The 14,628-nt window shown below is 42.5% G+C and overlaps 1 protein-coding gene across 1 annotated transcript in view; it reads right to left on the bottom strand.

Annotated features, from left to right (window-relative positions):
- The window catches only part of GRK3 (G protein-coupled receptor kinase 3), a 119,458-nt gene that overhangs the window by 63,829 nt on the left and 41,001 nt on the right, over positions 1 to 14,628 (bottom strand). Inside the window, exon 3 of the mRNA XM_007461132.1 lies at positions 935 to 1,008. Within this exon, the coding sequence (XP_007461194.1) occupies positions 935 to 1,008 (74 nt within the window). The remainder of the gene's footprint in view (positions 1 to 934; positions 1,009 to 14,628) is intronic.

The following is a 14,628-nucleotide window of genomic DNA, read 5'->3' as shown; positions in this document are numbered from 1 at the left end:
TTTTTTTTTTTTTTTTTTTTTTTTTATGTTTGATGTTATAATTTTTTAATTGTTTTTTGGGGGGCGGGAGGGTGAGGGTTTGTCTGCACCACACGGCTATGGGACCCTAGTTCCCTGACCAGGGACTGAACCCAGGCCCTTGGCAGTGAGAGCGCAGAGTCCTAACCACTGGACCGCCACAGAATTCCCAACTTCATCTGTTTTTTACTCCAGATCCAGAAACCTCTTCTGGTTTTTCTGTCTCCCAGAAGCAGCCTCCTGCCAGGGGCCAAAGCTGGATTCTCACCTGCCCACCCACACCTGGACCAGAAGCCACCCCAGGTGATAAGTGGTTATGGCTCTTCACTGGGGTTTTCATTTCTTGCCTGTTCTGTTTTCGGATTCCTGCCACAACAGGTGTACATTTCAATACCGTTTAATACCACAAGGCTGTGGGAGGTTTCAATGTGTCTTCCAGAAGCTCTTGGCCTGCCTCTTCAGATCCCCTCCCAATGTCTTGCTGGGAAAACCAGCTGTGGGTTTGAGGCCACCCTTTCCCACCAAGTCTCCAATTTGTCACTCTAGTAATGTGTGACCATAAACCTTTGCTAGTGTCTCTTTCACCCAGTAGCAAGCAGCCCCCCGCCTCGGCTTCTGTGTCCAGAATCAGCAAGCTTCTGCAGAAAATAAAATGGCTGGTAATGCTCAGTGCACCTCTGAATGAGTCTTCCTCCTCTGGAATTTTAGTCCAACTATTCCTCACTGATTCCAGAACACTATAGAGCTTTAAAAATATGATTTTTAGAGTTGTTGTCAGCATCTCCAATAAACTATATCTTGTAGTACTAATTCCTTCTGACGAATCTCTAAGATACCTAGTAGTCTTAATATTTCCCAAAGTACAGTTTAAATATGCTTTGGAAATGAAAGCACTGATAAAACAGTCACTTCTTACCTCTTCATAAAACTTCACCTGAGGTACAGCTTCATTAATTTCATTCAAACAAAAATCTTTAAATAGCAAGAAACCTAAAGAAAAAGAATAAAAAATTTCAGGGTTGGGGGCGATGGATGCAAATTGTATCCCACAGGGTGTTTTCAAATTCATTTGTTTCAACCTCTTCCTCCCCTCCCCTTAAAATAACAAAGGGGTCTCAAGAGGCTACTTAACGCCTAAAGGGAAATAATCCAGGTAAAGTTAAGAGAATCACACACCTGGTTCCTTGCTTTGAGGTTCCTTCTCTCTTGGCAGCCCCCACCCCCCCACTTTTAAAAAATGCACAATTAACAAGTGCTCGTGGTTACCACCACTTAGTGCTACTGGTCACCGGAACAAGTGGAAGATTAACCAAAGAAATCAGGGATACAGGTAATACAGAAGTTGGTAAGAGTCACCACGGAGCTAATAAATGCTACGCCCACAGAAACAGAACTACAGCTCCCTTAAGAAAAAAAAAAAAAGAAGTACTTTCCTAACCTTTCTAGCCTTTTCTCGCACCACTTATTAGCTCAAGTCCCTCCAAGTCCCTACCAAACACCTCGTGCCAGAGCAGATCACCCATTCCCAGATCCACGCCTCATCTTCGAGCAATCAGGACCTTCTGCCCGGGATACCCCCCCCCCCCATTGCACAGGGCCTGCTACACAGGGGGAGGCCAATAAATATGCGTTGAAAGAATGTTTGTTTGTCCCCCCCCCCCCATTGCACAGTGCCTGCTACACAGTGGGAGGCCAATAAATATGCGTTGAAAGAATGTTTGTTTGCATGGCCCTTCCAACATGCCACTGCCAAAGTGCTCACCCAGGTTAATTATCTGATTTACAAGTCTCCCACCCCAGTACCAAACCCAGTGGCCAGCTCAATGCCTTGCACCTAGTCAAGCCTCAGTGAATGAATGAAGCTGGAGAGGACAAGCTGACACCAGACTGAGGGCAGAGATACTGGAAGATTATGAAAAGTCAAAAGCAATGAGAAGGTCCAAACAATTAAAGGATTGTTAGGAGAGACAGAAGTCACAGGGGAAAAAAAGTGAAGAAAGACTCACAAAAAGTCTAAAATGTTGGCCAAAGGTAGATCAGAACTCCCCAGGTAGGACAGGAAGGAAGCAGCTTTGAAAAGATTTTCATTCAAGTTAACGTAAGAGTTATATAACTTGAGCTTGTCTGTCGTTGCCCCATAAATTCCCCTCCATGCTTCCAGGAACATGACCTTTGAAAACGGTAAATGTTTGTTCAGTGGAACTAGAAGAAAGGTATTTGGACTACTTGGTTAAATTGGCAAGACCAGACTAACAGGGGCTGGGTGCACAGCTCCAGCAGCAGCACGGCCCATATTGTCAAGGAACTGCAGCAAGGCCAACATATGGAGGGAGTAGGGAATTCAAGAAGCAGATGAGTAGGACGAACTGAAGATGTGAATCTCTACCGATTTGCATGTTAATATTTTTATTTTAAATGAGAAAGGTTGACTTTTTGCTCTCATTCATTTCAAAGTAATTTCCAATTTCCCTTGTCATTTCTTCTTTGGCTCAGGAGTCATTCAGGAATGTGTAGTTTAATTTCCAGATATTTGGGTTTTTTTTTTTTCAGGTATTTTTGGGATATTGATTTCTGTTTAATTCTGTTGTGGTCAGAGAACACATTCAGTAGGACTTCCAATGCTTTTAAATTTATTGAAACTTGGTTTTGGTCCCAAACTTGGTCCCTCTAGGTGAATGTTTCAAGGGTACTTGAAAAAAAAAAAAGAAAAACAGTATATAGGGTGGAGTGTTTCATTAAATAAAGTAAGAAAGCAATTAGGCCAAGTTGGTTGATAGGCTTGTCCGGGTGCTCTAAGTCTTACTGAATGTCTATTTATTCTCTCCATTATCGGTGGAGGACTGTTGAAATCTCCACTTGTAAACTGGAAGGGAGGGGAAAGAAAGGAGGAGGATGAAGAAAGGGAGTTGAATGAATAAACATCCAACTTAATATGTTGTTTACCTACTTCTTTAATGCAATTTCCATCATCAATGTGTAAGATAAGCCAAAGAATTATTTGGAACATCATATAGGGGGAAAAAAACAGTATTTTCCTCGTGTCTGTACATAAACTGAAGCATTACTTTCTATCACAGCAGCTGTTAAAATGGGGCAGCCAGAAGAAAGATATTTTGCCTTTTGGATACATCCTAGATCATTGTGTTCCAGGCTGAATGCAATTTACCTTCATTAGACTTAAATTACATTTAAAAAAAAAAATGAATCACTACTCAGATTAGAACAAAAGCTAAAGGGCAAAAATAAGGAAATAATTTGCCTAACTGGTTCACTTCATCGGTGCGATTTCTCCAGATTTCAAAGAATAAAAAGTAGTGAGCCAACACCTGCTTACTCGGTAACTGTGGAATGTGTTTACCCTTGTTTCTATATTTGAACCACTGCAAACTGCCTGAATACTGATTAACTTCCGAGTGTATGTAACATCCAGGAAAGGCAAACTATCCCAATTTGCCACTAAAATATTTTGCAAAAATTAGTAGAAAGAATTGTATTATCTTTTATAAAAGATGAATTAAGAACTTTTGAAAGCATCAAATATACATGGTTTCTGTGGGAAATTGAAATATAACCACCTAAAAAATTAAAAAGAGGGAAAGAAAAATATGAAAAAAATCTTGTAAGAAATAATACCTGTCCTAGGTTTTACCAAGGAGGTTCAAACACTGGGAAGGAGGACAGACTGCATAACTGCTGAAAGTTCCCACTAAAATTTACTCATTTGACAAAGCATTTACTGAGTGTCTACTAAGAGTCACCGTGCTATATGTTGGTGAAGACAGAGTGTTTCCCATAAGAGACTTATGGGTTTGTGTAAGGGGCAGACAATAAAGTAGTAAACAAGTGAAATAACTGTAATTTATGGGAAATGATATAAAGGAATTAAATATGATGCTGAGATCAATGATAAAACCAAATGTCAATAAGACCTCTCTGAGCTGTGGGATAAACAAAGTACAAAGCATTTCAGATTAGAAAAGGCCAGAATGCCGAATCTCACACCTTCTATTCAATATTGTGAGGTCTTAGCCAGTGCAATAAGAAAAGGAAATAAAACTTACTAAAATTGAAAAGGAAGAATTAAAACTAATTTTTTTCCTAGACAACATGATTAACTATATAACAAATCCTATCTACAAAATAACTACTAGAATATATAAGTGAATTTAGGAAGATCCATAAATGACCATAAAATACAAGGTGATTAGCTAAAAGAATCAATGACATTAGATACACTCACATCACACAGTTTTAAGATGGAATTCTGAAACAAGTCCATTTGCAATAACATCAAAAAAGAACCAATACTTAAGAATAAATAAATAAGAGATATACAAGGCCACCAAGTGGAAAACTATATACTATGACTGAAAGATGTTAAAGAAGATCTAAATAAATGGAAAGATATAGTCAGTTCATGGGTTGGAAGACTCGGTATTGCAGATGTTAATTCTCCCCAAATTGATCTATGGAGTCAATGCAATCCTAATAATAATCCCCATCGGCTTTTTAAAGAAACTGACAAGCTGATTCTAAAATGTATATGGGAAGCCGAAAAACCTGGAATACCCAAAACATCTTGAGGAAGAGGCAAAAGGTTCAAGGACTTACACTGCTTAATTTCAAGACGCATTATACAGCCATGGTAATCAACACAGTGTGGTACTGGCATAAGACTAAATCCATGAAACAGAATAGAGGATCCGGAAATACACTTATGTGTGCTCAACTTATTTTCCACAAAGATAGCAAAGCAATTTATTAGGAAAGGGAGTCTTTTAACAAATGGTGCTAGAAGAAACATATCCAAATGGGAAAAGAAAGAAATCTGAAAAAGGCCTATATCCCGTTTATGTATACATTAAAAAAACAAACAAACAAACAAAAAAAAAACCTCTTACAAATCAATTTTTAAAATGAAACAACCCAATACAAGAATGGGCGAAAAATGTGAACACTTCGCCAAGGAAGAAATATGACTAGCCAATAAGCACACTAAAAGGGCTCAATACCGTTGGTCATCATGCAAATAGAAATTAAATCACTTTGAGGTACCACTTCATAACCACTAGAACGGCAGAGCTCAGAAGACTGACAGTATCAAATTTTGGCAACCAGAAGCTTCGTTCGCTGAGAAGCATATATGTTTTGGACTCCTCGTGCCTCTGAATCAACAGGCAAAGAGAGGAATTACTGTGCTGGCTGGGATGACTGATGGGCTGTGACTCCACAATGGAGGGAAGGGGAAAGAAGGAAGAAGGGAGGAGGAGAATACAGGAAAGAAGGGGAAGCTCTCCCTTAGCATCCAACACCGACCAAAAACTACAGAAGGAATGATGGAGTTAGAAAATCAACAGGTGCCAAAACCAGGGGGCACAAGTTTGATAAGGAACGAAATATTTACTCAGTCTCAAAAGTAATCTCCCATAAATTACTTATTACTTACAAAGGGAAAGTAAAGACAGACCACAGATTTGGAGAAAATATTTGCAATATACATATCTGATAGAGAACCTGTATCCAACGTATACAAAGAACTCTCAAACTCAATGATGAGACTATAAACAATCCAGTATTTTTAAAAATTGAGCAGAAGATTTGAATATTTTCACCGAAGATGATATATAAATGTAAAATAAGCACATGAAAAGATGTCCAACATTGTTAGTCATTAGGAAAATGCAAATTTAAAACACAGTGAGATATCACTATATACTTCTTAGAATAGCCAAAAAAAAAGAGAGAGAGAGAGAGAGAGAGAGAGACAATGCCACTGCTGACGAACAGAGGATGTGGAGTAACTGGAACTCTCCTAGACTGCTAGTAGGAATGCAGGCTCATTGGAAAACATTTCTTTAAAGTTAAAATATCCATTTGCCATTCAACCCAAATAATCACACTCCTAGGTATTTACCCGATAGGAATGAAAATTTATGTTCACACAAAAATCTGAACACAGATATTTGTAATAGCTTCATATATAATATCAAAAAACTGGGTATAACCCAAATGTTCTTCAACTGATGGCTAGGTAAACTGTGATGTACCCATACAATGGAACACTACTCAACAAGACAAAGGCATGAACTACTGATACATCCACTGTAAGTGAATCTCCAATGCACTGTGCTAAGTGAAAGAAACCAGACCCAAAGCCTACATGCTGAATGAGTCCACTTATGTGTCATTCTGGAAAAGGAGGAACCACAGGAACAACCAGATCAGTGGTTGCCAGGGGTTGGGGTGGGGTGTGGCGGTCAACCATAAAGGGCACTAGAACATTTGCGGAGGTGATGAATTACTCTGTATCTTGAATTTGGTAGTTGTTATACAACTTTATGAATTTGTCAAAACTCACAGAATTGTACATTGTAGATGGTGAGTTTTATTTAAATTATACCTCAATAAACCTGACTCTTCCTGCCACCCCACCAAAAAACAAAACAAAACAAAAAAAACCCGGTGCTAAAGAAGAAAGAAAAATAAGATTGGGTACATACAACTAAGCCAGGGACAAGGCTCAAAAGATGTTCCTGAATAGTGGCTTTAAGTCGATCACAAATTGGGATCTAAAATTTCCAGAAGCTAATGCCCGATCACTTACATGGCTGTCAGTCTCTACAGGATGTTTTTCATAAAGCACAAGTTTGTATGGAAGATAAAATTATTCACACACAGAGGCACGGGACTAAAATAAGTAATTACAAAGGTTCTGGGTAATGCAGAGGCTGGAAACAACTACTCTGACACATTCAGGATACACAATAGTCTTTACAAGTGAAAATAAAGGAAATCTTAAATGATAACTAGAAAAGCAAACTCAAAAATACAGAAAAAAAGCATACAGATGTAAAAACGGAAAACTCCCCCAGGGCACCATGCCCCTCCTAGATGAATAATGCTAACTTAAATTCCCACTGAATAATTCTCCCTTCCATTTCTTCCAAGTCCCAAGAGGAATAAATAAATATAAATCAAAACGAATATTTAGTTAATTATTTTTACCTACTTCATGCAAACCTTAAATATATTTTTTATTTGACTCTGCTTATCAAACTAGAACTTTCACTTCCTGACTTAAAACTTTACAGAAGAAAATTAGTAACAAAATGTAGTTGAGGAATATTGTAAATAGGTCTTCTAAATATCCAAATTATCTACCCCACCTCCAATTTAAATTCAGCACATACGTGCTCAACAAAATATTCTTAGATTAATTAATGAGGTCACTCATTTAGATAATGGAGAGATTTGGGGCCCTGAATATTAACAGTCTAGTAGACAAAAGCACAAATGGTAATGAACGTGGCCAAAGAAAAATTCACAGAATGTTCCAAGCAATTGGCTCTTACTTCAAAAGGGAACAAAGGAAATTGGGACTGGGAGGAAAATGTGAAAATTCAGTGGCAAGAAAAGTATATCTAAACCCTTGCAATAGCTGGATTACTTTCAGACTTTACCAACGTTATGAAATGATGGAAAAGAAAAAAATTTCTGGCTATGCAGCATGCCAATACTCTTTCCAGACTGGGGTCAATTTTTTTCATTTATAACAGTTTAATGCACATCTAATAGTAAACAAACAAAAGGACAAAATAAAGTGAGATTTAAAATAACTTAAAATAGAAGTATTATTCCAACAATCCACCTGATTTATATTTCCCAAAGACATCTCAAAGAACAATGATTAAAGCTGGCAGTATGGAAATTAGGGTATGTGTGTACATCACAGATTAAACATGGCCAGGACAAAGTAGGGAGGGTGTGTAAAACACACCGGGTCTAAACATAATTTTAACAAGGAAGAAACAGAATAACAACCAATTAATGTATGTGTGTTCACTTGGTGATAATTCACGAGGCTATGCACTTGAACTTGAGCACTTTTCTATACATATATTCCATTAAAGGTTTATTTAAAACAAAAGAGAATCAACTAATAAGTTTTTTGTTTGTTTTGTTTTGGGTTTTTTTGGCTGCATTGGGTCTTCGTTGCTGCGCGCAGGCCTTCTCTAATTGCGGCGAGCGGGGGCTACTCCTCGTTGCGGTGCGCGGGCTTCTCGTTGCAGTGGCTTCTCTTGTTGCAGAGCACAGGCTGTAGGCACACGGGCTTCAGTAGTTGTGGCTCACGGGCTCTAGAGTGCAGGCTCAGTACTTGTGGTGCACGGGCTTAGCTGCTTCTTGGCATGTGGGGTCTTTCCGGACCAGGGATCGAACCCGTGTCCCCTGCATCAGCAGACGGATTCTTAACCACTGCGCCATCAGGGAAGCCCAACCAATAAGCATTTATGTCATGGTACTCTAAGTGTAAATAAAGGGGTTCTCAGAGCAATTGCAATCTGATAGACATACATAAAAGATAATACCTAACTGCGTTGCATTAGTTAAGTGCCATACTCGCTTTGCAGGGAGAGATGCATTGCTTCCTAGGTCACGGCACAGCCACCTCAACATTCGTTCAGTCTCCTTTCCCATTTGTCCTGCGTGCTGCTGCCTAGATCTGACCATGCTACTCCCTTGCTTTTGAACTCATCATAAGACCCAGCCTCTAACGTCTGTACTGCAATGCACGCCCCGCTCTGCCCCACACCTCCCCAGAGCTACAGTGCCCACCCGCCCAGCACGGCCGGACGCAAGCGCAGGTCACTCAACACGCCTCTGTGCCTTCACACACGCTCCTCACTCTACCTGAAACAGACTCCCCTTCTCAGCACCAGCTCCCTTCTTGCCAACCACCTCTCTACCCGCTTCCCCACCCCCACCCTTCTCATCTCAAGTCTTCATCCTCCAGACTTGACCTGGTTAACACCCACTTTACCTTCAGGACCTCAACTGAGCATCACGTAGCGCAGTAAAATTCGAAGAGCTCCCCAGCCCAGCCCCTCTTCTGTGCTCCCACGGCCCTGGGTCCTTAGTGCTTTCAAGGCCACTAACTCGCAACTATCTCTTTTTATCTTATGAATGGACAAAATGGCTCAAAGTTGTAAAAGTAAATTAAAAAGGTATAAAATGAAAAGTTCCCTTCTGGTCCATGTCCTTCATCTTCCCAGTAGCGCACCCACCACCATCACCCCCAAGGTAATGGCTATTACTGGTTCCTTGTATCTTTTCGGGGAAGTGATGTGTGTTACTTCTTGGCCAGGTGCTAAGAAATCCGTGTGATTCTTTCACCCAGCTCGATGCAGGAAACTCTGCAGTCCTAGGGACACCAGCGCCACAACACGGCAAGAGCTTGGCACATGGAGGGGGGCCTCCCGCTAACCCTGCACCGCTACGGATGAGAGAGACACTCTCATGTGTGGGTCTCTGTTATAGGCGCTGCGTTACCTCCTAACACAGCACAAAGGCAGGCGCAAAGACGAACTCTTATTTCCTACCATACTGTTTCCGTCAGCCTGTTTTTCATAACTCGAGACCGTGGAGATCTTTCTATACTAGTCACGAAGAGCTACCTGGCCGCTCCTTACCGCTGCATTATTCCAGCGGATGGAATGTCAGAAGTTACGTAACTTGTTCCCTAATGGTGAACATTTGGGCTGCAGGAAATATTTTGCTTTTACAAAATTGCTGCAATAAATAACCCTCTCCGTACATCATTTCTCATGTGTTCAAGCCTATTTGTAGGATACATTCCTCCGAGTGAAACTCCTGAGCCAAAGGTTATATAGACATTCTGGTATTTTAATAGACCCAGCCAAATTAGCCCCATCCGAGCAGTACCTGTTCATACACCCACCGGCAATGCATCAGCTCCTGTTTTTAAACCCACGGCCATACCAAAAGTGTGTTATTAAACTTCCGGATCTTGTGACAATTTGAAAGATTAAGAAAGATGATAATAGTTCAGAGTAATTTGCGCTTTGCCAATCTTTAATCAAGTTGAAAATCTTTTCATATGTTTAAGGTTCCATTTTCACCCTGGGTTACAGGTCTTTGCTCACGAGCACGTCCAGGGCCTTCTGTATTGAGGTTTGCTACTCAGCACCGCTGCTCAAGGAATCCTTCGGGCCCTCCACCTCTTGGGTACTGGTCCTGTCGGCGTGATCAATGTGTCCATTTCTTGGTCCTTGTCTGTTCCTGGCGTTCAATGGCAATACTGCTAGTATCTCCCCATTAAATGTGACGCCGGCCTTGGGAATACACAGCGGCACAGTGTTAAGAAAGGCTGCACCTCGAACGATGTCACCGAGTTGTTTACTCAGGGGCTCTGGGAGGGAAATGGCCTGCTCGTGTGTGGTTTTTCTCTCTAATCCTCAGCACAATGGCCAGTTCTTAATCGGCTCAATAAACATTTGATAAATTTACTAAGGGAAGATCGGTATGGCTCGCGCTACAGTCACAGATGGTTCCGGGAAGAAGTCAAGTACAGGCCAGGTGTGGAGAGATTAATGGGCTACAGAGTCGAGAGAAAGAACAAGTGGCCAGAGACAGGAAACTTCCATGGAGATAAGGAAGGAGTGAGGCTTTGAATCTGGACACAGCACGTTCCTATGGGGAAAAGGTGGAAGGAATGCTTTATCCCACCACCAAGGCTGGAATGGGTGGGGGGAGATGGGCTTCACCCGGCAGGCTGAGGGATCCATCTAGAAGAATCCCAGGGCTAGGTATTTCTCAGTTACACAATGCTTCGCGTGTGCTCAGAGCTTCGGAATGCCAAAGAGCCTGCTGGGGAATAGTTTTTAATATAAGTGGGCAATTGTTTCATGAAAAGTTAAACTCAGCTCTCAAATCCGGGACGGATGATTTTAGAGCGGGGCCTCTTTTTTCTCAACACGGCAAAGCTGAATCCTTCTGCCTTCCTCTTCCTTGGGATGCTCATCTGCCACCGCGTCTGTCCCCAGATGACCCTCTCATCCTCATCCCATCCCTGAAGCCGACCCAGAACAGGTACAAAGTGTTGACCCCTATGTGTTAACAGTGCCTACCAGCTGGCTCTGAATATTTCTACCAGAATGTGAAGATGTCAGCAAAAGCCTTCGAGGCTCAAAAAAGTAGAACCTTGATAGCGGAACACCAGGTGGTGACAGTGCCACAGCCAACCCTCTGGGGCAAGAAGCCCCACAGGCCGCTGTTGCAGCACCTCCAGCGACTGGTGGCTGGAGTGGGCTTGTCATATCTTGACGTGAAATCTCATGACTGTGAAATGATTTCTTACTAGAGCAATGGGATGGTTTCTGATTATTTAGTCCAAATTCATTTTAACTTGTAGCCATATGTTAATTAGCAATTTGTTAATTAAATGACATAGGTATGTTTAAGTTTGTTAATTAAATAACATAGGTATGTTTAAAAGTTAGATCGTGCGTTTACTTGTAATTTTGTACGCTCGGGGCCTTATACCTTCTGCCAGGAGTGGGGATGTGGCGGTGGGAAGTCCCTTCCGCCCTTTGCGCGTGACGGGGACAAGCACCCTGCTGCTCTCCCGCGAACCATCTACTCAACACAGCTGCCCAACTGGGCCCTCTATTTCTGTGGGTGCTCATGCTAACACTCGTGCCAGCAATGCACAGATGCCCACGAGGGCCACGACGGAGGTGATGGACAGGACACTGGGTGTATCATTGGTGGGCCATGACTTCACCCATGGAACGCTCTCCTCACGCTGAGAAAATAATCACAGAGTATATAGCTATACTCCTACTGTTTACACAAAATGCTACAAATAAGAGCTTTACAGTAATGGCAGTAGAAAGGATTTCACGCTAAAGCAAAAAGGCAAAAATAAAAAAGAGTTACTTCCTCTGATGTATAAAATACTGAACTAGATGCTTTCTAGTCACAAAGAGGAAAACAGCATCAGAGGTTATCTTTAGTCTCAAGGAATTTGGATTCCAGTTAGAGAAACCGCACGGAAGAGGCACCTGGAAATCCTATATTTGCCACAGGAAGTGCCAAATAAATGGCACGTAAGGAACATCAGAAAATGGACTGTTCATGGTTCAGCTAATCCCTGAATGGCTGGATCTTTTGTTGTTGTCGTTTTGGGTTTGTTTGGCCATGACGCACGGCACGTGGGACCTTAGTTCCCCGACCGGGTATCAAACCCGCACCTCTCCCCGGCAGTGGAAGCACAGTGTCTTAACCACTAGACCACCAGGGAATTCCCAAATGGCTGGATCTTTGAGAAAAGCACAGGCCAGAAGGCGGTGTCCCACAGAGGGAGACAGAGCATAAGACTCATTGGTGGAGTATACGCTAGAAGAAAAAGACAAAGAAAAAAAAGACTGAGGCCAGTCTGGGTGACTTGAATGACAGTAACAAGAGGGACTTGTCCTGCAGTGGGGCTTTAGGACAGGTATAGAGCAGGAAGGTGATGTGATGACACAGTGTTTTCAATTACCCCGTTTATTTCATCTTTCTGTGCATTAACTAGTTCCTTTCCTTTCATAGTTTTGAATAATTTAAGGAAATATACTTCATAGAATGTATTCATTCCCCTAAGTCAGGGGTCCCAACCCCCAGGCCACGGACCAGTACCAGTAGAGTGAGCGAAGCTTCATCTGTGTTTACAGTCGCTCCCCTCATTACAGCCTGAGCTCCGCCTCCGGTCAGATCAGCGGTGGCATCAGATTCTCATAGGAGCGCGAACCCTCCTGCGAACTGTGCATGCGAGGGATCTAGGTTGCACGCTCCTTATGAGAATCTAATGTCTGATGACCTGAGGTGGAGCTGAGGCGGTGATGCTAGTGCTGGGGAGCGGCTGCAAATACAGATTATCATCAGCAGAGAGGTTTGACTGCATGGAGACCATGATAAATCAACTGCTTGCAGACTCATATCAAAACCCTATCAGTGAGCAACAAGCGACAACAAGCTCAGGGCTCCCACTGATTCTGCATTATAGTGAGTTGTATGATTATTTCATTATATATTGCAATGTAATAATAATAGAAATAGAGTGCACAATAAATGTAATACGCTTGAATCATCCCAAGACCATCTCCCTCCCACCCTGCCCCAGTCCATGGAAAAACTGTCCTCCATGGAACTGGTCCCTGGTACCAAAAAGGTTGGGGACCGCTGTCCTAAATTATAGAAACTAAGTATACTCTCCCCTAAATGGCCTTTGAGTTCTCCTTGAGTCTTCTTTTTCCCTCACTCCCCACATTCACCAGCTGACCTGTCAGGTTTTATCTTCAGAATAAATCCCAATCCACCCACTTCTTGCATCTCCACTGTCCTCGTCTGATGTAAGCCAGCACCACCAACTTCCTGGACGGCGGCAGCCTCCGAATTCATCTCCCTGCTTCCACTCTCCCACTTTTGACTTGGATAATTCATTCGCCATAAAGAGGCTGGAATGATCTTAAAACAAATCGGACATGGTCAAAACCTACCAGAGCTTCCCATTACACGTAAAATAAAACCCTGATTCCTGCCCACCTCTCTCTCTGCCTACCTTGGCCTCTGGCTGATTCTGGAACCTGCTGTGTTCTTTCCTGCCCCTGCAGATTACCATGCTGTTCCCTATGCCAAGAATGCTGTTCCTTCTTGGCTAGAACGCTCTTTCCACCTGATCCTCACGGGGGCTCTTTCCTTCTCAAAAACAATCACTTCTTCAAATCACTTCCCCAAAGAAACATTCGCTAAATGACTAATTTAAGCAATAACCCAGTCAGTCTCTTTCTTGTCACCTGCTTCCATTACCCACTTATCCCTGATAAGATGCTTAGACCCGACTCATATTCATGACACCCCAGAGTCAGATGGTCCCCACACCCCACCCATGGTCAGTACGCCCTAGACTCTGGCTCCTGTGGGAGCCAACAAGCTGGGTGGTTTTCACCAACTCTTTGTGCTAATGTTCCCTGGTTTCCTGATTGGCAAAACAAAAGGACTGGGATAGATAAAAATCTAATGATTCATTTAAGCCTAGCACTCTGGTTTCATGAATTAAACTGGGGTCGGTTTTATTTCATTCTTTTTTGCTGTTGCCCTTATTGCTATTTTGACAGATGGAGACGGGGGAAAACACATAAAGAAAAGAAAAAACGAGTAAAGGAAGAAAGGTGGGAGGCAACAAAGCACAAAGAGAAGGTGGAGAGAGGGTGACGGCTTTTTCGAAACCACTTCTTGTGGGAAATTGATCGCGCCGCTTTGTCCTGGCAAGTAGTAGCTATTTCAGGAAGAAAATAACCACTTCATACATGGAGTTTCAGCACTAGTTAACCTCAACTCTACTGCTGTCTCCTAAGGTGTTTCACCTATTTACATCATCAGCTCAGATAGTGACCGAGGGCCTGAGCTCTGGAGAGTGGCAGACCCCAACTCTGTAAGGTCAATTTCAGTTCAGCCATCACTGTTTTACAAGATGCCAGGCAGGTGAGAAGCATCTTCACCTCTGAGTGCAGGTCCTCTCACCTGTAAAATGGGGCTGATGCCAACCTCGACATGGGGTCATTTTGAAGACTAAATAAGATCTGTAGCGGGGGGCTTCCCTGGTGACGCAGTGGTTGAGAGTCCACCTGCCGATGCAGAGGACACGGGTTCATGCCCCGGTCCGGGAAGATCCCACATGCCGCGGGGGGAGCCTGTGCTCTGCAACGGGAGAGGCCACAACAGTGAGAGGCCCGCATACCGCAAAAAAAAAAAAAAAAAAAAGGATCTGAA

This window comes from Lipotes vexillifer, unplaced genomic scaffold, assembly GCF_000442215.2.
Source record: "Lipotes vexillifer unplaced genomic scaffold, Lipotes_vexillifer_v1.1 scaffold691, whole genome shotgun sequence".
NCBI classification, from domain to species: Eukaryota; Metazoa; Chordata; class Mammalia; order Artiodactyla; family Lipotidae; genus Lipotes; species Lipotes vexillifer.
This window is presented reverse-complemented; position numbering and strand designations above follow the sequence as displayed.